This window comes from Panonychus citri, unplaced genomic scaffold (genome assembly GCF_014898815.1).
Source record: "Panonychus citri isolate SS breed McGregor unplaced genomic scaffold, ASM1489881v1 Contig00077, whole genome shotgun sequence".
NCBI lineage: Eukaryota > Metazoa > Arthropoda > Arachnida > Trombidiformes > Tetranychidae > Panonychus > Panonychus citri.
The window spans coordinates 1988450-2016070 of NW_026515482.1; the positions used below are offsets into that span (position 1 = coordinate 1988450).

Here is a 27621-nt window from a genome sequence, read left to right on the forward strand (position 1 = left end):
ATCATGATGATGATCATGATTTGTTGTTGATGATCAACATCAATTGATTATCTTTACTCAATTTTCATATTGTTAAATCTGATTACTTCATGAATAAAATGATTAAGACTGAACATGAATCTACAGGGAAACCAAATTAAAGCTAAATTTTCAATCAATATTCAATCAGCTTTTTTTTACCTCTTCTTACAATGAGGATCTAATATATTAAACTAATAGCTAACAATTTAAATCATGATTATCTTGAGACTTTCTGAGTTTTTTGTAATAATCATTTCAATGAACTTTTTTCATTCATGTAATCACATAGACTAATATACTCACATGTATCTACTCACACACCTTATTAAGCTTTTAACTTTAATTACATGATAATAATCATGATAATAGTTATGATTAAAAAGCTAATAGAAACACAAGAAAATTTTTCCAATTGAAAACCAAACCTAAAAAATTATTTCATTTCATTTGATTTTATTTGATTGTTTCCTTTCAATCCGATACTCACGTTACCAATCATGATTAAAGGTTAATTGTTATCACTATTAGTTGATTGTTGTGGTTTAATTTTAATGATGATGAAAGAGGAGTGATAATATCTTGTAATAGCAAATCAAATTTGATTTGGTTGTCATTCAATATTATTAACACAATTGGATTAACGGGATTGTGAATTTTTTCCCCCATTTTCGTTGAAAGATTAAAACAATTAACTGATCAACCCCAATGATTAGGATTAAGTAACACTCTTAATCTTGTTGATTAGAGTTTACAAAAGTTTAGGATTAACTTTGTTTCCCTCTTATTGTTATTACAAAACTTTCATCACTTCATCAAACTGATCATTATCTTCATCAGCATCTTTATCATCATGATTATCTCTCTCTCTCTCTCTCATCATGATAAACTTTTTTTCAGTTGATTATGATTTTTTTTTCATTGCAATTCGTTGATTGCTAATATCATTTCCTCACGAAAATGATTAGCAAACCAACAGTAATCAAGGTAAAAAAAGCAACATCACTTTTTGACATTTCTCATGATGTTACCTGTCAAAATTGATGATGAAACAAGATGATGATAATACCTTGTGTGTGTCCATATAAGAAGGAGGTAGTGGGTGGGGAGAGAGGGAGTGAGTATCATCTCATCATGTCATCAAGAGGTAATACTTTATTACTATTATTATTATTATTACAACTACTGGAATCATCATCAACCTGGACATTCAAGAAATCGGAGAGATGGAACCAGAATTATTATTATTTATTATCCTCCCTCATCCTCCTCCCTATTACCATGAGATTTTGTATGTTGATGACCCTTGAATTGGTGTAGATGATAATTTTTATGAATGAAAAGTTAATGATTATCATTGGTCCTCTTCATCATCGTTTTTATCATCATCTTAAAATTTTGGGCAATGATTATTTTCATAATTTGGGTCCTCATCATTAGACGACTCATCGTTGCATAACCAATCTTCAACTCTCTCTCTCTCTCTTCTCTCTTCTTCTCTCTCGTCTTTATCATCATCGCTGCTCTCATTCTATCATCATCATCATCATCATTTTCATTCAAACAAGAGGCTATAACTTGATGAAGTTGAGGGTGAATCAGAATCATCATCTAATGATGAATGTTTAAAAATCTCAGTAAGTGATATCTTCTCTCTTTCTCAATCTCCCAATCATTTCTCTCTCATCATCATCATGTAAAAGATAGTGAGAGAGACACTAAAGCAATGGTCAACCAAGCATAACAAGAAAATGACCAAGAATTGCTTCTTATAATCTTTTTACTATCTATGTATATGATTTCCTTCATCATAATTTTTATCTTCAACCTCTCTCCCTCTCATAACAAAAAAGTCCATCAAGAGAGAGAGAGAGAGAGAGAGAGAGAGAGAGAGATACTCAGGTCATTCTGAGTTAATCATCATCATCAGAAAACGTAGTTTACCTTGATTTTTACTTTGCAAACTCTTTACCAACCATCGTTTCTCAATTACTATTCTGGACAGATAATAACAATCATAATAATAATGATGATGATAATCAAGATTGTCTCACTCAACTCACATAACCATGTTGATAATGATATAATAATAATAAACATAATAATAATGGTAACAATAATTGCCAAAAGTTTGCAAAAATATTTTTTGCAGGTCAATGTAAAGGCGATTCTGGTGACTATTTTTTTTCTGGTCACCTCCCAATTCCCCTTGTTTCAAGATAGATTAACCCCTCAGGGTGATTAAATAATTATCACAACCATGAAAAACTAAAAAATGGTAAAAAATAATCAACAAAATTGACCAACCATTGACAGAATCGTTATTATCTATCAACAAAAATTTATAGACTCAGAAAAATAATTATCATGATAATGATTCATAGGAACTGATTATTATTATTATTATATGATGACAATGGGTGAAAGTGTTTACCTGTTGATGATGAGCTTCATATAATGAGCTTATCATCCTGTGCCACTGGACAATACCCAGATAATTGTCCGCACTCATTAATGCGTAACTATCACTACTCACTCTCTCTCTCTCTCTCTCTCTCTCTCTCTGTCTCTCTCTCACTCAAATGATGAATCAAAAAAATTGTGATTAGTGCCACACCTTTATCATTGAAATTCATTGAACATTCTCATCTCATATTATCACTTGTAGTTGAAATTTTCAATTGAATTGATTGTGATAATCATGAATCACAATCAACAACTTTGATAAAAAGGTTAACTCCTTTTTTCAATTGATAGTAATTCAAAAAGTGAAGTCAAACAAGTGAATCTGATGATGATGATAAGATGATTTCTTTCCGCTCTTTACCTGAGTTTTTTTCCTCATCCTTCAACAATCAATTCCACCTACAACCTCCCTCATCTTCCTCTCTCTCTCTCTCTACAAAATATCATTGGAATTAATAAGTGATACCTGATGATGATGATGATAAATAATAATGACAAGGGGATGAAGATGATACGAAGAAAGAAAAAAAAATTATCTCTTTTTGTTTATTTCGCCAGGTAACTTTTTTCATTTACTGTTTAACCTTTCATTGTTAATCCGGTTGTTTTGTTTAATCATAATTGTTAATTGTTCAGGGTGGAGATTGAATTAGTCTTCTGAAATGATTGGTTTGATCACTCTCAATCCATTCATGATCATCAAGCCTGAACCAATCATTATAAAGTCAATTTTTCCCCTTCAATCATCATTATCATTTTTTATTGTATCTTTTCATCATCATCATCATCATCTTCATTTCTCTCTCTCTCTCTACAAAATATCATTGGAATTAATAAGTGATACCTGATGATGATGATGATAAATAATAATGACAAGGGGATGAAGATGATACGAAGAAAGAAAAAAAAATTATCTCTTTTTGTTTATTTCGCCAGGTAACTTTTTTCATTTACTGTTTAACCTTTCATTGTTAATCCGGTTGTTTTGTTTAATCATAATTGTTAATTGTTCAGGGTGGAGATTGAATTAGTCTTCTGAAATGATTGGTTTGATCACTCTCAATCCATTCATGATCATCAAGCCTGAACCAATCATTATAAAGTCAATTTTTCCCCTTCAATCATCATTATCATTTTTTATTGTATCTTTTTCATCATCATCATCATCATCTTCATTTCTCTCTCTCTCTCTCTTCCTCCATCAAGGATATTTACCCCTGATAGCCCTTGAAAGAGAAACAGAGAGTGTAAAAGAAAGAGAAAAAGAAAGACTAATATTATCAATGAAAATTTTTTTTTTCTCTCAAAGAAAAAAAAACTTATAGGACGTGAGTTGAATTTTCTACCCACTAGATGGCGTTGACTTTGATTTTCTTTCTCTCACTCAAACTAAAAGTAAGAAGAAAACTTTTTGTAAACAATTCAGTGTAACTTTAACTTCAATCGTGTTCACATCAATAAAATTTTACAATCAATATAATATAACAATTAAACTTGTATATATATTTATCTATATCAATGATTTCCAGTGATTAGTTAATTATAAACATACAATAATTTTAATCACAACAGTTGCATTTGTGTTAATTTAGTTTTCACATTTTTATGATCAGTGGTTGACATTTTATTAACTAATAATCAACATCTTTAATCAAATGATTAGTTTGGTTTTTGTTTTTTTCTCCTTCATCATCACCATCAACAACTAATTAACTAACTACAATTTACTATTAATTAGTTAATCATTATCATTTTTACCAGATAATTAAATCGTTGTTAATTAATTAACAATCACAATGATAATATAATATAAAAACTAAACTTGTAACTAATTGTTTAACTGAAACAACCAAAATCCCAACAATCAATTGAACTTCAATCATCAGTTAATCATCATAATTAAAACAACAATCAATCAATTAATCCGTTAATCCGTTAAAAAAAAGTGATTGTTAATCCAATAAAATATATTGTTGTTAATTGTTTGTCTTATTATTAATTAATCCAACAGGTAGCAAAGTGATTTTTTTTTGGTACAAATTAAAGTGATAAAAAAAAAGCAATCATCATCATTATCATCATCAATTTTAATCATCATTGACATCATTACCTTTTTAATTATCATCTAATATAATGTTAATTGTCCTAATCAGTTTTACACAATTGGATCATCATCATAATCAAGTGATATCAGTAGTTAATTACAATCAACCAGCAACAATGATATGTGAACATGATTTATCAACTTAATTATATTAATTACTTTGATCATCATTGGCTTAAACAAGCTACAATTTAAATCAATCAAATTAGTTGTAACATCTCAACACAATTAACAACAACTCGAACAACAACAATTTCCGAATGGTAATTTAGCTAAACAATTAAAACGATTTTTTTTGTTGTTGTTGTTTCAATTAATCAAATGATTTGTGATTCCAATTTAATAATATATATCCTAATATATCCCGTAAAGTTTTTCTAATTATTTGTTGTGGATAATCAACAATTTAAAATCTAATAAACAATTACGACGAGGAAAACAGTTTGTTTTTGATCACAATTAACAGAAAAATCGTCAAAATCAATTTTCGTGTTGATTGAAATTGATTGTAATTTGTTAAGTAAAAAAAAAAGTCAATTGGACACGTTACAATGGAGACTACATCAAGTCATCAAGAAATGACCGGGACACCTTCACCATCACCGTCACCCGAACCATCAACAGAAACAACCACAACGGTAACACTGATTGAACCAAATTCACCTTCAACCTCACCTCAACCTTTATCAACAACAACAACAACAACACCACCATCACCACCACCAACAACAACAACATCAATAACGGTAACCCTAATTGAACCACCAATAGTTTCACAATTATCCTCACCACAAACAACACCAACAACAACACAACCAACAACAGGAACAACATTGTCCAAATCAAATGCATCACCTAAACTATGCTCACCTTCATTTTCATCTTCAAGATCATCTTCATCGACAACAACACCATCACCATCACCACCATCGTCACCATCATCACCACCATGTTCACCACCTTCGAATCCATTGTCATCAATGGTAAAATCACCTTCCACCGACTCAACAATTCTCGCACAAAAAGAGCACGAGGTAAGTTTTTTTCATAATCCAAATCGAAACAAAAAAAAAGTTCTAATCCTAAACAAAAAAAACCTCTTCCTCTTAATCTTCACACAATCTACTTAATCTAATTAGTCTACTGAATAGACATTCAATTAATTATGATTAATCATGTTCTCAGACACGATTAGTTGATTAGTTAGGTTAAAATTGTTGTTCTTTCCTCAATAGTACAATTAACGTTCAATTTGGTTTAATCAATTAATCAGCAATTTGATGAGACATAAATCACAGAATTTACATTAAAACAGAAATTAGAACTTTTTAGCAATATAACAAATTCGATGAGAAATAATAATAATAAGAAAAAAAAAAGTTCTAATTGAAATGGAAACTTGAATAATCGAGGTTAATATAAATAATAATAATAATATAAGAAATTGTCTCGATTCCAAGTTAATCAACATTTTAAATTGTCTATTTGTAAGCTAATTAAGTTCAATATCTTGTTCAGCATTAAACTAAATTAACTAATTTCTCAACCTAATGATTAACTTTTCCAAGGAAAAGAGAGACAGAGAGATGAACAATTATAATTGAAACTAAATTAACTTACAATCAATTGTTAACAACCACACACATACAAATTATGATTTACCGATTATGATGATAACTTAATATACTTTAAGGTAAATCCATTGACAGATTATTATGATAAATGTTTTCCCATTGATATGTAAATTGTCATACTAATCATAATCATAATCCATTCATCATAATAATCAATAGTAAATCTTATTGAAAGGTTAGTCTTATTGTTACTTTTTGTTGTATTGGATAATAATAAATATCAATTGACCATAATAATGGACAGATAATAATCAATAATAATAATAATAGTAAACCAACAATCAACTAAATTGTTAAGTACTTATCATTATTATGATTAGTAAATGATGATCATCATTTATCATAACAATATCTATATATCAACATGTATGTATTATGTATATTTAACTACAGGTTGACCAATCAACTTGATTTAATTGGTTGGTCAGTTTATTTTTTATTGGAAAATTTTTTTAAAACAATTAATTAGATCAATGATTTTAGTGATTTTTTTTTTCTCACTGATTATCAACATTGATTAGTTAATATATGAAGAGAGAGAGAGAGAGATGGTTGGAAAAAGTTTTAAAACGATTGAAATTTGCCTTTAATTACAATTGATAATCTAATTAGATTTAACTATTTATGTGTTCAATCAATAATCTACTATTTAATCATTTGAAAAGTCAGTCCAATTAATAATCAAACTATTAAATCAGTAAACCTGATCAACCGGACTTGAGGGGTTAAGGTAAATGATAGTTTACCTTTTTTTTTTTGCTCATTCTTGTTGATTGTTGACCAAATTGTTGCCATTACATGAAAGATTATGATTAAGGTTTAGATTTACCTGATTTGTTGATAGATGGACTGAGTACTAAATTTGATCCATTTTCCAATTGCTTGTCATCATCATCATCTTTTTCATCATCCTCATCTTTTTTCATGTGTTTTACTGTGAAATGATGATTATGATGATGATACCGTTTGTTGATAAGTTTTTTGATTGCGTTGGTTGAAAAATAGCCTCAAGGGGTCAGTTTGAATTCTTAATTCAGTTTAGAATTATAAAAAATTAAGGAATCAGGTCTTTTTAATTTCATTCATTGAAATTAAATTAAATCTTTCAATAATCATCATTATAATCAATAGGGAGAGAGAGAGAGAGAGACTCATCATCATCCTCATCAAAATTGATGATTAACTAATTGATTTAATCAAGGATTAGTTGATAATGATGATCAAGTAAAGGTCAAATCATCACACACACGCTTAGAAATACAGTCAATAGCAATTAATTGAATTAAATACCCATCATATTAAAACAATTAGTTGATTGTTAATGAACAAAACAAGAAATTATATTTTTGTTTCAACTGCAATCATTTCAATTGAACAACAACAGCACCAAAAACGTTTTAATTACTTATTCAATTAAATAAATAATGAGTTAATTGTAATTAGTGAAAAAGTGACCCAACACATAATTTCAATCATAATCAATGATAATAAACGTGACCTTTAAAATGACCTTGAGTTTTTTTTTACAACTAATTTAATAACAATTGAAATGAAAAAATCAAATGAATTAAATGATTAGTGAAAAGTTTGAGATAATTTTGTTTTTCTTTCTACTTTTTCATTGAAAACTAATTGTGAAAACTTTTCAAGGTAAAGTCGTGGTCATTATAATCAACAGGTAGATATTAAATCCGTTTTAATTGGTCAGTTAACAATTAATTATATTATCATTATCGTTATTATATATCAATGATCAAAACAGTAACAATTTAAAACATCAACAGAAACAATTAGCTGGCAAAACCAGAATATGAAAACAAATATAATATATGAATTACTATTATATTATTGTACTAATAACAATTAGACTATCAAGGTTATCAAATTAATTAGTAAACTATTTGATCGTTCAGGCAATTAGCCACAATTGGCGTTAAAGTGGCCAATTTAATTGCTTTTGAAATTAATAAATCATCAACATTGTACTTGATTATATGATAATATTAGTTGATTAACAAACAATATTATCAAAAATTAATTGTTATTAGTTTGAAAATTAATAGTTAACGATAACAATTTAAAAAAGTACACACTGGATAAGGTGATTATGAGTGTGAAAATTTTAGTGTCACAACATTTCAACATATGATATTATTATATATATTTAATTGTCGGTCTGATTATTACACTGAATCTGGGCTAATTTAATGATCACATATTGTGACCATCAAATGATAATAATAATAATTGTTAAATGGTGATAATAATGATAATAAAATTAAATGTGGTATGATGATGATGATGATTATTTGATAATATGTATTGGCCATTTTCTGTCAATGGATAAAAATAAAGCGGAAAATGTTATTACAATTTTTACCTTTTTCGCCATTTTTTTTGGCGTAATTTCTGTTTGTATGTGTGTCCACTATTAGGAAGACTATTGGTCAGTTGCCTGTATTTGGGTCTCTTTCTGTTTTCTTATAAAAAAGATACTTTTCTCTTCACCCTGGACAATTGACCCAAACAGTGTTTACGTTTGTGTGATTGTTTAGGTGATTTGATTTCTTTTTTCTTCTCTCTCTCTCTCTCTTTCTCTCTCATTGGACTGGTCATCTCTATCATCATCTCCCTCTCTTCACACTGATTTACATAAGATTGACTTTTTGGTCCATCTCATTTTCCCTCATAAATTTAACAATCACCTTTAACCCATAACAGATTGACTTTTCCTCTTTACTGGTCACTTTTTCTTACCTTTTTTTATGCTATTCTTTTGTCCATTTGACCTAATTTCGAGACTATTACATGATAATGATGAGAACTGATTATATAATAGATTAAGCGAATGAGAATCGAATAGCTAATCAGAATCTGTGTTATCATTTTCACTCTTAATTTGTTGTTAATCTCTTCAATATATCTAATATTTATTACCTTGCAATTGTCAATAATAAATTATTGTGGTTATTATTTGAGATACTAATCAGATTGATGAGGATAATGATGATGATCATCATCTTTCAACAATAATTTGACTTCTCCTTCCACCTCAGAATTTTGTTTACTCTAACAATCTCTCAATCAACACACACAAATGATAGATTGAAGAAGAAGCGAAAAAAAAGTTTACATCAACAAGAAGTTGTTCATGTTTACTGTTTATCTTCAGGGATAATCCACTCTCTCAAATGAACCTTATACTTGATGAAATACAATAATAATAATAATAATGTTTCTCTTTTCTCTTTCATCTTCCTTATCATCATGATGATGATGATACATTTACAGATCTCGAAACTAGTCGAAGAAATTAAAAAACTCCGGGAGCAAATAAAAACTATGCAACATGATAAACCCACTGATGGAGAGGGAGTAGGAGGAGGAGGTGAAGGTAGTATACCTGATGAAGATTTAGAGGAAACGGAAACACCCGTTTCACCTTCAAATTATAACAATTTATCACCAATGCAATTGAATACAAAAAGCTTTTCATCTTCATCCTCTTCATCTGCAACCACAACAACAACAACTTTAACCTCAACCAATCTAATAACAGGTCATCTTTATCATCATCCATTACACCATTCGCATCATCATCATCATCATCACACTGATTTATTATCAACAACAGCAACAACCAATTCGGGTCCATTAAATTTTCACCATCATCAACCTTTGGAAAATATTATCCTTAATGCCGGTGGTGGGGACAGATCATCTTCAGGTACTTCTGGTAACCCGTTATCTTCTTTGAGCACCAATTCAACTATAAGAGGTGGTACAAATTTAGCTCCCTTGGAAAGTCAACATCGATCTCATGAAGTTTTCCTTCAAAAATTACAAGAAGCCCTAAGGCAAAATGTAGATAAATATATGAATGAATCATTGAACACTGGTAACATTTCCCGATGTGTTCGTGAACTTTTATCCATTCATAATATTGGTCAACGGTTATTTGCTCGTTTTGTTTTAGGCCTCTCTCAGGGAACCGTTTCCGAGTTACTCTCAAAGCCCAAACCGTGGGACAAATTAACGGAAAAAGGCCGTGACTCGTATCGTAAGATGCATGCATGGGCTGCCGATGAGAATTGTATCAATCTCCTCAAATCACTGGTTCCCCGTAAAGGTAAGCCCATCAAACACTTACGCAAATATATACAAAAAAAAATAACGCTACTTAAAAGTCTGATAATATTTCAACATTAATCAACATAATCAACCTGCGATCGCAATTACAATCGTTAAAGTCCAATATTTAAAGTTTTCACAGTCAAGGTAGAGGTTAGAAAAAAATCCGTTACATAATCTGACTCTCTCTCTCTCTCTCTTGGTCTCTCTTTCTTTCTTATAATGATGATAAAAAATATCTTCCTTGTCTTTCATTCATTTGTCTATCTGTCGTTTTCCTAACGATCGGCCATTTATTTACTCGAATTGAAAAATGGACTTTACACCAAAGAAGAATTGATTTTGCCTTCACTTTTTTTTGACGGTCACAGATCATTTTCTATCCTAAACTTTGGCATATCATCTTTAAGACTAACTATTTATCGAAGGTTAAATAACATTAGGACTTTGTCGAACTCACAATATTTCGATTGACTGAAGACTTTTTGTCATCTTCTTCTTCGTCTTCCTTTTGTCAATGATATTATTATACAATCTACTTATTCCCACATATTTTATCAACCAATATCTTCAGTTTGCCTTTTGTCAGTCTCTCTCTCTCGCTCTCTCTCTCTCTTCATCATCCCTCCCTCTCTTTATCATCATCTTCTCTCTCTCTCTCCCTTTCTCCTTCTAATATATATTATTTCTGATTTGGGAGCTTTTCTTTTTCTTCTTCTTCCTTAAGATATAACCAGTAATCGGCTCATAAAACGTTTTCTCAATGATATTAACATTCGGGATTATCTTTGCTATTCAATTGATCCCTTTCCAAGTTAAATCATCATTATCATCATTCATAGATTGTTAATATTGTTATTATTGTTGCGATAAAAAAAAAGTTGCATTCTGATTAGAAATGGCTAATCAAACTAATCATAATTATAATTGCAATGCAAATGGTAATTTAGTTGTTTAATAAACTGTTAACCATAAGAATTATCATTTTCATTGCAGTTTTATGATAATTTTGCTTGTTTCTCTCTTCATCATTTTCTTTGATACATTTTCACAATTTTCTCTCAATAGATTACCAATAATTCATGAAGATAACTCAGAGTTACTTTCATGATGCTAGAAATGTGTTGATTTTCAAATGATAGTAAATCATTGCAATCGATTAATATAATTATCTTAATCAATATCACTTATCAAGTTTTGAATTTAGACTAATATATAAAATGAAGTTTTTCATTTTGGTGAAGGAGATAAAGATGAGGATGCTAATTAATGAGGGTGGAAGAGTTATCGGAAATGTCAAATGAGGTTGAATTGATATTGAATTACATGATGTTTGATGATCGTTGATGAAAATAGTTTTCTTCCAATTATTTATGAGTATTGAATGAGCGAGTAGGTAGACACTTATATACATTTGATACAAGATGAAGATGATGATGATACACGCAAATAACTGAGCTAAGGTTAGAGTGATGAAGATCATGATGATGTTAAGCTTGGGTAACCCTCTTTTCTGCATCCTTACCATCATCCACATCATCATCATCACCACAATCACCACCACACTGAATGTTTAATACTTGAAAATAGCCACAAGCAACATGACAACAGGTAGGAAAGAGGCTTCAAAATGATGATGTTGAAAGTTGATTAGTGTTAACGATTACCGTTTTTTTTTTCCTTACTTTTAATCATCAACAGAAAACTTAATTAATAGATTGGATAAACAGATAAGATGAAAGTTAAAGGAGTTGAGATAAAAATAGCAAAATCAATAATAATAATCACGATGAAAAGTGATATGTAAAAGGATGATGATTATATTCAATTGATTAGATTTCAATGTTGGGATGAAAAAAAAATTTTACTTCAACTATTGAAATTGTATTGATTGTGATGTTTGCACGAGTTTATGCAAATAAATGATGATAAAGTTTGATCATCAAGTGTATCATCATCATTATCATCAATGTAACCATGAAAATATTGCATAAATGATGAAGGACGAAGTTGGGTTAACATATTTTCATTCATATCTATTGCTTTTTTATTGACATAACTGTAATATCATGAAAACCACAGAGAGAATGAGAGTGAGAGAGTGAAATATTTGACAATTTTTCATCTTACTCTTTTTTTATATCGCATATATTAAAGTGATATTGCTCAACCTTTATCATCATTATCATTCCTCATCCTTATCCTCATCATTTCCTTTTCCCTTTTCATTTTTTTCTTTTCTCTTCCTCTCTGTCTCTCTCTCTCTCTTCTTTCTCTTCCTTCCTGCCTTCCCCTTTAACTTACAAGGCATTAACTTTGATTGAATGAAGATGATGATGATCAAAGATGAAGATGAGGTAATGGTGATAACGGAAGCAACAACAAAAAAAAGTACAAGATGAATAAACAATTGGTTAGACAATGATGATGATGATGATGGTTGTTGTGTATGCATGTTATCATTATTGTTATTGACTCTTATTTGTAAAATAATATCATGAGTGAATAATATTCAAGAAATTTGTATCAACATGAACAATATTATCTTGAGTATTAATACCATAGGAAAATGGTTAAGGATTTTTATGATGAAAATGGGCAATCATGTGAAAATGAAGCTAAAAATGTTTAGTGTGTTTTTTTTGCCTATTATTTTGTGATCCCATTTTCATCATCAGCATTTATATATATCTGGCCATCATCATCATTATGATCATCATGACTCCTTTGATGCCGTATGATGATAAGAAGGAGTGAGTGAGTGAGAGAGAGAGAATGATTTTTTTTTCAAATCAGTAAGGCCATTAACTTGAGTATTTCCTTTACGAAACATTGACCGCGACATTGGTTTGTACATATACACACACTCGCAATAATAGATTACATTTTATGTATGTGAGTGTGTGCATTTCAATGATATGTGGTCATGATGATGAGAGTGAGAATGCTGAGTGATATTTATTATGGTGATAGAGGAAGAGAGAGAGAGAGAACCTTCTTCTCACCTTTGCTCATTTCTTTTCGTGAAGAAAATTGTTTTTTTTTCTCTTTCTCTATGAAAGAGATTGACTTTTGCCAGAGAATTACTTACATTTTTCCTCTTCTCTCTCTCTCTCTCTCTCTCTCTCTTTCTATTGAGTATCTACGCCTAATCTTCCTCATCCTCTGTCATCTCTTCCCCCATCTTCCTCTCATCATCTATCTGTATTTACCTTTTAGTATTTTGTTGTACCCATTGAATAATAGCAAAAATCCATTGACAAAATGAATTCTACCTTTTGATAACTGTTCAGTCAATTGAAACAACAAGTTTTTGATTCCAATGAAATTCAATGATTTTCGCATCATCATCATCATCATCAAACCTCCTCCCTCACTTATGAACATGAAGTGATGTTTGACGGATTTTGGAAGATGATCTTTGTGGGCGTATGATTTTCTCTCTCTCTCTCTCTCTACCTTTTCCATTTTTTACTATTCATCCTTCGCTCCTTTCCAATGATTTCCTATAGGAAGATGAAGATGAAGATGATGATGAACCATAGAAAAGAGAAAAGAAAAAAAAAGAAATACATTGTGTATATTTAGTCATCATCCTCTCCTGATGATGATAATAATAATCGGACGACTATGATTTCTTTTCAAGCACCAACGACAATCAGTTAATGATGAAAAGAGGATGATGATGATTAACAAATTAACTTGGGCGAGGTTACTTGATATACACTCTTTCAATGATAAACCATTTGACATTTTTTTTTGTCAAATAGGATCTTTGATTCATTTCATCATCATCATCATCATTAACGTTACACTTGTATCATTTCAGATAAAAGGACAGACACAAACTTTCAATTTAAAATTGAATTCAAACAACAATATTTTAGGTTAGGTTACTGTTATTGTTACCTGTTCATTGATGATGAAATTAGTTTTCAGCTTGATGTAAGGTTGACAGGATGATTTTCAACAATTAGGAAAACCTATCATTATAATTATCATGATAATAATCATCAACCTATTATCATTAATACAACTCCCACAATCCATCAATTAATTTATTCAATTATCACCTTTCGTTGGGTTGTAAGTAATTATTAAAGCTTTATTTTCATCACCTCACCCTTGATGATGAAGAAGATGCTGAATATCAGATGATAATAATCAACTATTGGGCTTCATCAATTGATAATTAACTAACCCACCTACGTGATTAGTAAATTAGTGATGAAATAAACAATATTTGAATAGGATTTTGATATTTATCTCTCTCTTTGCATTTATTTTCAATGAATATTTGTTACCATGAATATGAAAGGATTTTCTTGTTCATTCACAATTTTCATGATTAATTTGATTTTTTTTTCTCATGATTGATGTTGATACTTTTGGAACTGATGATGCGCTCATCTTTTACTGATTTTGCTGTTTCTTTTATATCCATAGATGAAGATGGTGGTCATGTTTCGAGTTTTCTTTTCCATTCAGTTATCTGATTTTCGGGCTTGATGCCAAAAAAGAGGCAAAAAAGTTACACCGCCGCGATTAATATAACATGTAATCTTTGAGACTTTATAAAGAAGTTTAGAAATTGATAGAGAGATGATGATGATCATCATATTTGCATGTATCGAGTTGAGTAGAGGGAAAATAATTCTCAAATATCGACGTCAGGTTATAGGTGATGATGATGATTACGATAAAAAATGATGATGACAAGACTTGTAACGAACAGAATCTGTAATAAATTCATAGATATAGATCAGTTGAGTTTGTAGTTTATCAGGGGAGAAAATGAGTTGTATTCATGCTCAGTGAGATAAATCTCATTTCGAAAAGCAAGACTAGGAAATGAATGAGAAAAAGTTCTGAAAAAGGGGGTGGAATTAAATTGAACATGATGATGACTTTTGCTCTCTCTCTCTCTCTCCCTTTTAAAGCATAGGTTCATTTAATTGTGCTACCAATGATGTACCATGAAGAGGATGATGATGAAGATGATGGGTGATATATACTACAGATAAGCTTGACTAATTTGTGAAATGAATACGATACTTTGATAGATTTCCACTCTCTCTCTCTCTCTCTCTCTCTCTCTCTCTCTCTCTTTCCTCATCTTCCATCATCATCATCGTCATGATCGTTTGATGGGTTCATCATCAGAATCTTGATTTCTCATTACATTTGGCTGGACTCCCAAATATCTTACATTCCCAATGCTTGGAATAAGTTAAATTTATCATCGATTGTAATTTCGAAACTAAGATCATTATTATTATTCGTATCTTCAGCATCCTCATCACTTTTTGATCTCTCTCTCTCTCTCTTTCCCTTTCATGATGAAAATGATGATTTAATAGTCCTCAATCTCGTTCACCATCACTGATTACATTTGATTTGTCCTGTTTTCTCAAACCATGATAACACTTTGATCTCTCTCTCTCGTCACTCATTCTCTGCCTTTGATTGTAATATTTTCTTATATTTTTTTGGCAAACATTAATTCTGAATCCCATGATAACCATGAACAGAAACAACAATTCTTTTGGTAGAAAGTCAATTGCTTTACTATGAAATTGATGATAAACTTGTTTCCTGTTGTTATTTCCTTACCCATAGCATCCTCATCATTAATCCTTATCATCCTCATCACCAAGATTATCATCATTATCATCTTCGTCATCATAATTTATCGTGAAAATTTTTTGTCTCTACCCTCTTCTCATTAGAAACTAACTATGGTTATTTAAGACAAAAGGAAATTATCATTTCAACTGGATTTACTTTACCGATTAACTTGAGATTAAATAAAGCGAGTGAGAGAGAGAGATACAGAGTATCATTATTACAAGATAATCAAAGTGAAGAAAAAAAATAATAGCAACATCATTATTATCATGATGATAACGATGATCAATAGACATCAATGAATGATTATCATGATAAAGATAACTAATAACAGATAATGTTCAGGATGATACGGAAAAGAGGTTAATCTTCTCAAAGGTAGAACAAAATTATCTCTCTCTCTCTCGCTCTCTCATGAAGATAGTTCATCAGAATGAAATTAGTGAAACAATGAATGATGGATAAGAAAAATCATCCTTCCTCTAATCGTTTTTGAATTTTTTCCGTTCTTAGCCAAATAATATTCATATTCATCTGAAAACCCTTGAATAGTAAAGCGATAAAAAATTGAGAAACCTGAACAATATCAGTAAATTTAAGGTGAATGAACAATCAACAGAACCATATAACAATAGATAGTAATCATCATCATCATGAATTAGTTTAATAATCATTATCATCCCTCTCTCTCTCTCTCTCTCTCCACCCGCTCTTCCTTCACAATCCATATAAAGGTTAAAATTTTTAATCCATTATCAACAAGATGATGATTATCATCATCATCATTTAACAATCAGTATCTTATTTTCAAATCTAATACGTCAATCATGATGAACACAACAAGAAAAGTTTAATATATTTTTTTTTTCATATTCAGAACTGAATTTTTAATGTTACAACTTGGAAGGGAAAAAGATTTTGTTTTTTTTTAATATTTCTTATTGAGTGATGATGAGGATGATAAAAGATGCTCTGAATATATTTAGATGATAATGATAAAGGCAACAACAGAAAGGATTAAACTAAATGTTTACAATATATTACATTGCATTTGGTATTAATATTTACCGTTATTTATCGTGATTTCAACCATCATTTTTCATCATGTTAGTCACTTTTTGATTCTCCATGTTATCATTATTACTATTTGCAAACAACATGAAAACAGTCAAGAAAAAAAGGGTTTTTTGCCTTGATTCTTCACGCTTTCTCATCCCCATCATCTTTTCATCTTCATCTTCATCCTCATCATCATCTAACATCCTTTAGCTTCATCCTTCATTCACTTGCCTTTGTTATCATCATTATCATCATCTCTCTGTAAATATGAATCCATCATGCTTAGATTGTTGTGTTTGCTTTTGAATTATTATAACCAATATTTTTGTATAACTAACAGTGAGAGTGAGAGATGATGATGATGATGATGATAAGGATGGAGAAAGTGAGAGAAGATGCTGAGAAGAGGGAGACAAAGATGCCAAGGTTAATCCAATTGGAAGAAAAATTATTCAAAGTTACAAAACTTTTTTTTTCTCTTCTTCCAATTCCTTAAAAAAAATACTTTTCATCATCATCTCCCTTCTCCCTTCTCACTCTCACTCTGATTCTCATTCATAAACACACACTTTCTGCGTAATGATGATAAAAGATGAAGATAAAGGGTGAACAAATGTAAAGTAATATATATTCACACCAATAGAAGATGGTGATAAATATTGAAAGAAGATGAAGATAAAAAAATTCATAAAATCACAAGAAACCTCATTGAAGAAATTGCTCTCTCTCTCTCTCTCTCCATCCTCATCCTTTATTTTCCCTCTAGTCAGCGATTTCCAATATTAATATAAATAAGAAACTGATTGAAATAAATCATTTCGCCTTAATGATTGATCAGTAGTTTATCATGATAAAGGGTAAGTGCTGCCATCGGCGCTTACAGAGGTTGATATTATATTGATATTAACATTTGAATTTAATATCATCAAGCAAAGGATGAAGATGAAGATGCAATAAGAAATTATATCAATTCATTCATTCAATTTATATATTATATAAATACACTAATCGACTAACTGGTTGCTTTTAAATAATAAATTTTATCATTTCCTCTCCTCCTCATCTTGCTCATCTTTCCCACCCCAATCCCAAGTCTCTTCATCATCATTACTGTTACTTTTCATGATTATCATTATTAATCAATTGCCTTTTCTTGATATAGATTTTTTTTATATTTATTACTTATTTACATTGAAAGATAAATCAAACAAACAACAACAATGATTCAAAATGAATTTCAACTTTCTCTTCATCATTAGCATCTCTCTCTCTCTCTCTCTCAGTATCGCATCTTCATCCTCATCATTTTTCTTGCCTCTTCTTTTTCAATCTGAATTATTATGATGATCATTTACTTGTATTATTATCATGATGAGGTTAATGATGATTCTTATTCAATTACATTCAATATTTATTGTTGTTCTTGTTGTTTCTTTACTCTTATGATTATAAATTAGCATCAATTTGTTTTCGTTTGTTATTTTTTTGTTGTTGTTGTTTCTTTGCAGTTACTTTTACACTTATTAATAAATAATCACATAGATGAAGGTTTCAATCTCCCTCATAATTATTTTATCATGATGCTGATGAAAAGTCAAGAAGTTATCATGATGATATTTAAAAATATTTTGTTAACTTTTTTTGTTCATTAAAAACGTTTACATGGTTACGGTAACATGGTTAATCTGTTAACTACTTGAAAACCTTGTTACCTTTATCTCATATTATTATTATCATGATCTTCATGATGATGATGATGATGATGGTTCCATTGAGTTAACTCACACTTATTATTATTATTACCTTTCAATAGTATAGGTTGAAACTCCTCCGATCGTAACCCATCAACCCCCAAGAACAAAAGTGATGAAGATGATGATGAAGATGAAGAACAACCTATAACTTGATCTCTCTCTCTCTCTCTCTCTCTCTCTCTCTCTCTTCATGAGAGGAAACATCTTCTCTTCCTTGTCAATCTTTTTGAGCTCTTCATCTTCATCTTCCTTCCTCCCACTTCCCTTTCTCCCTTACTTCATTTCTTTAACCTTATTTGATTTACTTTCCTTTCATATAAGATTATCTTCTTACCTCATCATCCTCATCATCATCTTATAATGTTATTAAGACTCATTCAATCAGATGATAAACTTAAACAATCATTATCATTGATAAATCAAATTCAATTTTGTTATTTCAATTGATTCCAATTCATTGCAATCACAGATTAAAGGTTAATAAAGACATTGATTGTTAATCACTGTTAACTTTTATCAGATTATTTATCAATAGTTTACAATTAACAATCAATTTGAATTCAATTTATTTTGCTCCTGTTACTTTTCAATCACTTCAATTGATAAAATTTCTCAAAGTTATTAAGTATTACCAACTAATCCAATTCAATTGGATAATGAGAACAGAATAATCAACTAATTAATTGTAAATTAACCTTCATCATTGGAATCATGAATAATAATAGAAGAAAAAATTTCCTGTTGGAATTGTCGACATTTCCGTTCTAATCTGATAAATTGCCCTTGACCTCAATTATTTATTCATGAAAATGAATCAAATTAAATCGGGAAATTGAGATAATATCATTTTACTGATTATCGTCATCATCATTATCATGAAAATCTGATTGTTCATCATGAAGATGAAAAAGACAATAAGAAAATAAAATGAACTTTTTCATCGTTTTTTTTGATGTTATTATTACTTATCCATTCCAATACTGAGTAATACATTTAATCATTATTAAGATTAAGGATGATGATGATGATTATAATAATGATCATCATCAACATGATCATTATTGACGATAACAATATATTCATATCACGAGTTTACATTATAAGAAATTCATTCCAATTCTTTGGTTGATTTTCATTCAAATTGTGAACTAAATTTCCAGTGTGTTGGAGATAAAATTAAATAATCTTTCAAAAAGAAAGAAAAAAAGAAAGATGAGTTGTCCATCATCATCATCATCTTCATCTTCATCATTTTCAATAATAGAAAATTACCTTAGGCGTATTAAATAAGATGAAGAAAAGTTAATCGGATCATATCTTCCTCCTTCTCCTCCTTCACCTTCCTTCATGATAATCATAATCATCATCTTTTGTATTTCAACCTGAGCCTCATCATCATCATCATCATCATCATTCTGCTCCCTTACATGATAAATACATTATCTCCCTCAAATGATGATAATGATCGATTGTAAATCTCACGATTAACTTTTCTCAAAAAAACGACCAACAGAAACATAAGAAAATCCTTTTCCTTGATGCTTCACTTATACTTCATCACATTGTTCATCCTATTTTGTAGGTGCTTAAGATGAAGATGACTAGATGAGGATGAGAGAGAGAAAAGGTCAATTACATTTACAACGAATCGATTAATAATAAGAAAGCTTGTCTCTCTCTCTCTCTCTCTCTCTATCTTCATCATGACCTCTATTTTCATATTATCCAATTCCCGATTCATTTATGGGAATGGCCTTTAATTTGAGAGACAATATCATCTCATCATAATCATCATCTTATTATTATCTTCACCTTTTTTTTACCTTCTTATAGATCTGATATTGAGTTTTCTCTCTCTCTCTCTTCATTATCATCCATCATTATCTTCATCTCACTTCCTTTATTCTCATTATGTTGATTCATGTTACTTGATATTCTGGTTAATTACAAATTCATTCTTGATTGAGTTAAGAATACAATAAGTTAATTTAATTGTGCGACAATTTAAATTTCCTTTTACTTGAATTACAAAGAAAATTGACTCAATTTATGAGATGATTTTCTTTCGGCAATTTAGTTGAAATTATTTATTATTTTTTCGTTTGTTCGACTAACGAAATATTTCAAGATTCTCATCACTAATCATCCGCTAGAATAATGATAACTTATCATGGGAGATAATTAGAGGAAATAATAGTTATTTATTTATTGAGATTCTCTTCATCTTGTTGGTCATCTAAAAGATAGAGTTTAATCTTGAGGAAATAGAAAGTTCTGAAGATGATATATATAATTTTTTCTTCTTCATCATTTTATATATTCTTTTATATTGTTTCGATAGAATTGAAATAACCATGAAGAAGACGATAATAGGAGGAGTTATCTTGATATTCATTGGGATTGGGTGTTTCTGGACATGAGTAGTATTGAAATGTTACCATGAATCATGATACTGAATGATGAACATTTTATCTGATTCATTGGAAAGGCAATTTAAGAGTATGATGATGACGAAGAGAGGGAGAGAGTGAGAGAGAGACAGACAGAGGAGGTAAAATTTGAGCTACTGAAACGAAATGAAAGAACAAAAAAAGAAAAAGAAAGAGAAGATAAATTTATCATCATTGTGATGCAAACGCCTATTTTCAAACATTACCTATAATTGGAGAGAAAGAATCAGAATCAGAATTTGGACCAAAACCTATCAATGGTCACTCTCAGAAGGAATATCATGAAATGCAATTAGAGAAGAAAAAACGAAAATTATTCCACCAAATGATTCAGTAGAATTAGAATTAAGATTGATGAGGGAAAATGTTTCATTTTCGATATTCCCATAATTCAGAGTTATTATCATGAAAGAGAAACGAAAATAAATTGGTTCCAATTTTCACCTTTAATTTCATTCCTTCCTCATGATCAATTCACTCAACATGATCATCTTAATCTTCATCATGAAAATCATCACAACGCCTTTCTCTCTCTCTCTCATTAGAATAAAAAAATGAAAATGATCAAAAGATTAACGATTTTAAATTTAATCAAAAAACTTTTTCTCAACTTTGATAACTAATAATATAAAATAAATAGTAAACTTTAAGCTTAATCCAACAAGAGGAAACTGTAATCTCTCATATAATCTGATTATCATGATGATTAGATGATGAAGATAATCAAGTTTATATGGAATGATTTAAATCCAATATATGGTTTATTACCTACACCCTTGTATTTTGAGCCACGTCCTACCTGATCAATGATAGATAATGACAACGAGAAAACAACAATTAATATTGTTTTCTTAATCATCATCATCATCATCTTCATCTCTCTCTCTCTCTCTCTCTTTCATTTTCCACCTCCGCTTAACTTATCAACCAATCAAATAAATTAATTATTATGCTGATTATGTTGATGATTATCAAGTAATTTCAATAAAATGATCAATCTCTCACTTTAAGTGAATGATTTTCTCATCTTTTACTTACCTACATCTTTTTGATTATTATTATTAATTATTCAGGTAAAGAGACAACATCATTTAAACAAGATGATCCCGCCGCCGAGGAAAAGATCAGGCAAATATTAATTGAAGCTCAAGGAGCAATGGTTACACCCTCAATACGAACCTCATCATCCGGTGGATTCATGAGAAATCAGATTACAAGTGGATTATCATCTTCATCTAATGGTGAAATTATTGGTCCATTGGGTCTAATTAAATCGGATAAAATGACCACATCAATAATTGGTATTGGAGGTGGAGGTATGAATAGAGGAGGTGGACTTATGAGAGATAATGATGAATCTGATCAGATTCTGATAGGAGTACACCCGGAGGCGGTGGTGGTGGTGGTGGTCGATCACCTCCACTCTTGACCTCATCATTGGCTCATCTTCATTCATCTTCCAATAGTAATAACAATAATAATAACAATGCCATCAACCTGGCAACGGGTTTGAGTGCAATCTCTAATCATTATCATCATCATAATAATTCATCATCATCTCTGGTCAACAACTCAAATTCCCCCTCTGGACTTTTACGATCTTCATCAGGTAATCATTCAAATTCAAATAACAATTTAAACAATAATCTAAATGCCAATAGTAATTCAAATTCGAGGCAAAATGATTTAGATAATAAACAAGCTTCTCATGAAACGATTGCTCGAATTTATCAAGAAGAATTGGCCAAATTAATTGGTCAACAGGTTGAAGAGGGTTTTCGACATCCTCATGGAATGAATTTCGATCGTAATCCTGATCAGATTCGTCAGGCATTTACTATTTATCATCAAGAATTATCTCGTCTCCATCAATTGGTCTCATCTGGTGTTGGTCATCTTAATTCACCTGCGGCGGCGGCTGCTGCTGCCGCTGCGGCAACTGATCCGGAAGTTTTTGCTCGTCTTGCCGCTGCTTCCCTAGTCAATGGAGCGGGTTACCTTGGATTCCCACAAATGTTACCTGGTATTAATTTATCTTCATCTAGATCACCAAGTAGAGGTACAAGTATTACCGGTGTTAAGGTTAATTCAACTGAACCAGGTCGTGAATCAGTATCACCACAAGATTTTCATCATCGTTTGTCTTCTAGCCCATCATCTTCATCACCACCACCGCCAATATCAAGCTCACATTTAGCCAATAGTTTATCAACTTCCAATGGTGGTGGTTGTGGTACCAATCTATCAATATCTGCCAATAATCAAGGTCGATCAACACCCGAATCACCTGATATTGATTCACCACCACATCGATCATCATCATCACAACAAACTAGTGCCTTCTCCCTTGTCCGATCCAAGCTGGAACCAGGAAGTAAACAACACCATCATCAACAGCAACAACGATCCTCTTCACCGGCTTCTGCTGCAGCCGTTGCAGCCGCTGCAGTTGCCGCAGCAGCAGCAGCCGCAGCCGCAGCAGCAGCGGTTGCAGGTTTACCTGTTGGCCTTGATATGGTTTCAAATGGTTCATCTTCAACCTCTTCAAATACACCAAACAATTTAACAAGTATTCATGGTGTTGAAAATTCAAACAGCGGTGCCAATAATAGTAACAATAATAATGGGCTCACCTCCGTGGCCGCTGAGGATTTATCTGCTGCAGCTTCACCTCTACAGCGAATGCAATCAATTACCAATTCATTATTATCTCAATCATCAGTTCCGCCAATATCATCGACACCTAATCGACCATCAAAAGCCGTTTTACCACCGATAACCCAGAATCAATTTGATCATTATAATAATTTAAATACCGAAGATATTGTTAAGAAAGTTAAAGAACAGCTAAGTCAATATTCAATTAGTCAAAGGCTTTTCGGTGAATCAGTTTTGGGACTTTCTCAAGGTTCCGTTTCCGATTTACTTGCTCGACCCAAACCTTGGCACATGTTAACCCAAAAAGGCCGTGAACCTTTTATACGAATGCAAATGTTTCTCGAAGATGATAATGCTGTACATAAATTAGTCGCTTCCCAATATAAAATTGCCCCTGAAAAATTAATGAGAACCGGTGGTTACTCAGGTAATCCAATTGGATCAACAGGTTCCAATACGATGGTTTCATCATTGGTTTTAAGTACCAATCCAGGTTCATTGGGCTCGATTAATTTGACCTCCGGTGGATTAAACAATCTAACAAGTTGTACACCTTCAACTGGTCCAATTACAACTCTAACAACACCTTCATCAAATCATAATCATCATGGTGGTTCATTGTCACCTAATCATGGTAACACTGCTTCAATAATTAACACCAGTGGTTCAATTAAAGATTCACCTTCATCTGTAACATCAATTTCAACGAAACGTGAAATTTTAAATGATTCAATTGTTGTAGGACGAAATGATCTCACTAATTCACTTGGATCTCGATCAAGTCCAGTTTACGGTAATGGTTCAGGTCAAATATCATCTGGATCAACACCCGAGCACACACCCAATTCAACCCTAATCTCAGCAAATCAATCACCTCCAAGAGGTAAGTTAATCCTAATCAAAGTTGATGATAATATTTACTAAACCCACTACCAGTAACTCTAATCAAATTAGGTCATTTAATTAACTTACGAACCCCTCAAACTAATTAACTTTACATTGATTAGTAATTGGAAACTTTTAAAGAAAAAAAAACAAAACTTTTTACTTTACTAATGAAAGAAACTTTTTCTCTACTTTTGTTTTTCGTTGATCGTTAAGGCTCATCAAATTATCTAAAACGACGCTACGATGGTACAACGCTATCAATAGGTGGTAATAGTAATTCGAGCAGTAATAATGGTAATGGCGGCGGTGGGGATAGATCTTCACTCACCTCTGGAGGTATTTCGTATATGCAACCATCGGTTTATGAAATGGCCGCAATTACCCAAGACTTTGACACCGCTGCAATTACAACCAAAATAAAGGAAACGCTGATGGCTCACAATATTGGACAAAAGGTAAGTCAGAACTTTTCATTTGATTCATGAAAATGATCATGAATACGAAAAACCAATTGATTTTCATGGTAAACTGAGTTTTCTCATTTGGTTTGTTTTTGTTTTTGTTTCTATTTCTTATTTTTTGTTTCCTCTTCCTTTATTATTATTATTATTATTTTCAATTTAGATTTTCGGTGAAATTGTATTGGGATTATCTCAAGGTTCGGTGAGTGAGTTACTCTCTAAACCTAAACCATGGTCAATGTTAAGCATTAAAGGTCGTGAACCTTTTATAAGGATGAAAATTTGGTTAACCGATACTTGTAACATTGAACGACTTCAGGCCATTAAAAATGAACGTCGAGAGTTGAACAAGAAACGTCGTATCAATGGAGATGAAGTTTCATCCATATCATCAACAAAATCAACCTCATCTTCTGATCCAATTATTCATCATCATAATCAACATAATAACAACAGTAACAATAATCATCATAATAATAATCATAATAATAATCATAATAATCACATGACCACAATTTCCTCGTACCAACAAGATGAAATTGGTACATTGGACCTTTCAATGCCATCGAAAGCATCATCGCAACATCAATCACCTCGTCCAAAGACATCAAATAATCATCATTATTCAATTAGTGGTAAGGTAACTGAAGATTCAGATGATTCTGAAACTGGTTCATTGGAAGATTCATCTTCATCTAGGCGACATCATCGTCATTTATCATCTCGTCATCATCATGGTAAAAATACAACAACAACGATCACCATGAATCCAATTTCATCATCAACCTCATCAAGTTCAAGGAGGAAACCAGCAATACCTCAATGGGTGGCTCCTGATATTGAATGTTTTGGTGATGATGAGGAAGATGATGTTGATTCTGATCATCTTTTAGTGTTATCATCATAAATGAATTGATTTCATAATGAATGCTAATGATGATGATGATGATGACAATGGGAAAATCAAAGCCAAATTTAAGTTATTAACTTGTTTTTTTTTAAGATGAGGGAAAACCTTACAAATAATCATAATCCTAATTTTGTGTGTTTCTTATGATGATGATGAAAAGAAGACAAAAATAATAATGAAGCAAAATGAAATGAGAAGCAAAAAACTGATGGATAACAATAGATGATTATTATTATTCAGATGATGATGAGGATGATATCAAAATGATAACCTGGGAGTGTAAATTATCATTAGAAAGTTTTAAGAAAACAAGATGAGGATGAGGAAAGAAATGATTAGTGATGATACAAAAGGGATGTGAATGAGATTATTGTTATTACTCAAGTTTTTTTTGTTACTATTCATTCAGTTTATCATGTTCATCATCATGGAGTAAATCTACTTGTATATTAACAATTATTTTAGAAAAAAAAAAAAAATTATTTTTTCTTCTCTTTTTTTCTCTTACTCTTCTCATCCTCATCACACTCTCCTTTGATTATTTGAGCTTGAAGGAAAATAATAATTATTATAATAATGATAATGATAAATTCCCAGAGTATGATGATATTCATGGGGCTGAATAAGATGAAGGGTGAAAGAGTAAAGAGAGAGAGAGAGAGTAAGGTGAGCATATCGAATCAATTGTTTAAAGAAATTGAGATGGAAATGAATTCTCTTCTTCTAGATTCTATTATTTTCTATTGGAAACAATAGAGAAGAAGAAGAAAAAAATAATAATCATCTCCATCATTTCTCCTTCAACAATCGGCTGATAATTTAACTCACAGAGAGACAATAGATTATCATCTTATTCTTCCCCCTTTTTTAATGTCTTCTCACTTGAATAACTGTTTTTTAATAAGAGAGAGAGAGAGAGATGATGAAAAAAAAGAGATGAAGATAATAAGTTTCAATGTGACAAAATCTTTACGATTTTAAGTCAAAACTTTTTTCTTCTCTTTTTTTCTCTTACTCTTCTCATCCTCATCACACTCTCCTTTGATTATTTGAGCTTGAAGGAAAATAATAATTATTATAATAATGATAATGATAAATTCCCAGAGTATGATGATATTCATGGGGCTGAATAAGATGAAGGGTGAAAGAGTAAAGAGAGAGAGAGTAAGGTGAGCATATCGAATCAATTGTTTAAAGAAATTGAGATGGAAATGAATTCTCTTCTTCTAGATTCTATTATTTTCCATTGGAAACAATAGAGAAGAAGAAGAAAAAAATAATAATCATCTCCATCATTTCTCCTTCAACAATCGGCTGATAATTTAACTCACAGAGAGACAATAGATTATCATCTTATTCTTCCCCCTTTTTTAATGTCTTCTCACTTGAATAACTGTTTTTTAATAAGAGAGAGAGAGAGAGATGATGAAAAAAAAGAGATGAAGATAATAAGTTTCAAT

The 27621-nt window shown here is 30.8% G+C and overlaps 1 protein-coding gene across 1 annotated transcript; it reads left to right on the top strand.

Annotated features, from left to right (window-relative positions):
• Positions 1–3940: 3940 nt before the first annotated feature.
• LOC128386766 (homeobox protein cut-like) lies at positions 3941–27153 on the top strand. The gene is made up of 6 exons (XM_053345840.1): positions 3941–5622; positions 9514–10351; positions 22318–22560; positions 22611–24785; positions 25004–25245; positions 25415–27153. The coding sequence occupies exons 1-6, from the start codon at positions 5140–5142 to the stop codon at positions 26156–26158; spliced, it is 4725 nt and encodes a 1574-aa protein (XP_053201815.1). The 5' UTR covers positions 3941–5139; the 3' UTR covers positions 26159–27153.
• Positions 27154–27621: the final 468 nt, after the last annotated feature.

Coding starts and splice junctions, on each gene's coding strand:
- LOC128386766 (XM_053345840.1), top strand. CDS start 5,140: ATGGAGACTACATCAAGTCATCAAGAAATGACCGGGACACCTTCACCA. Junction 22,561..22,610: donor AATTGGTATTGGAGGTGGAG/GTATGAATAGAG, acceptor GAATCTGATCAG/ATTCTGATAGGAGTACACCC. Junction 24,786..25,003: donor AAATCAATCACCTCCAAGAG/GTAAGTTAATCC, acceptor TTGATCGTTAAG/GCTCATCAAATTATCTAAAA.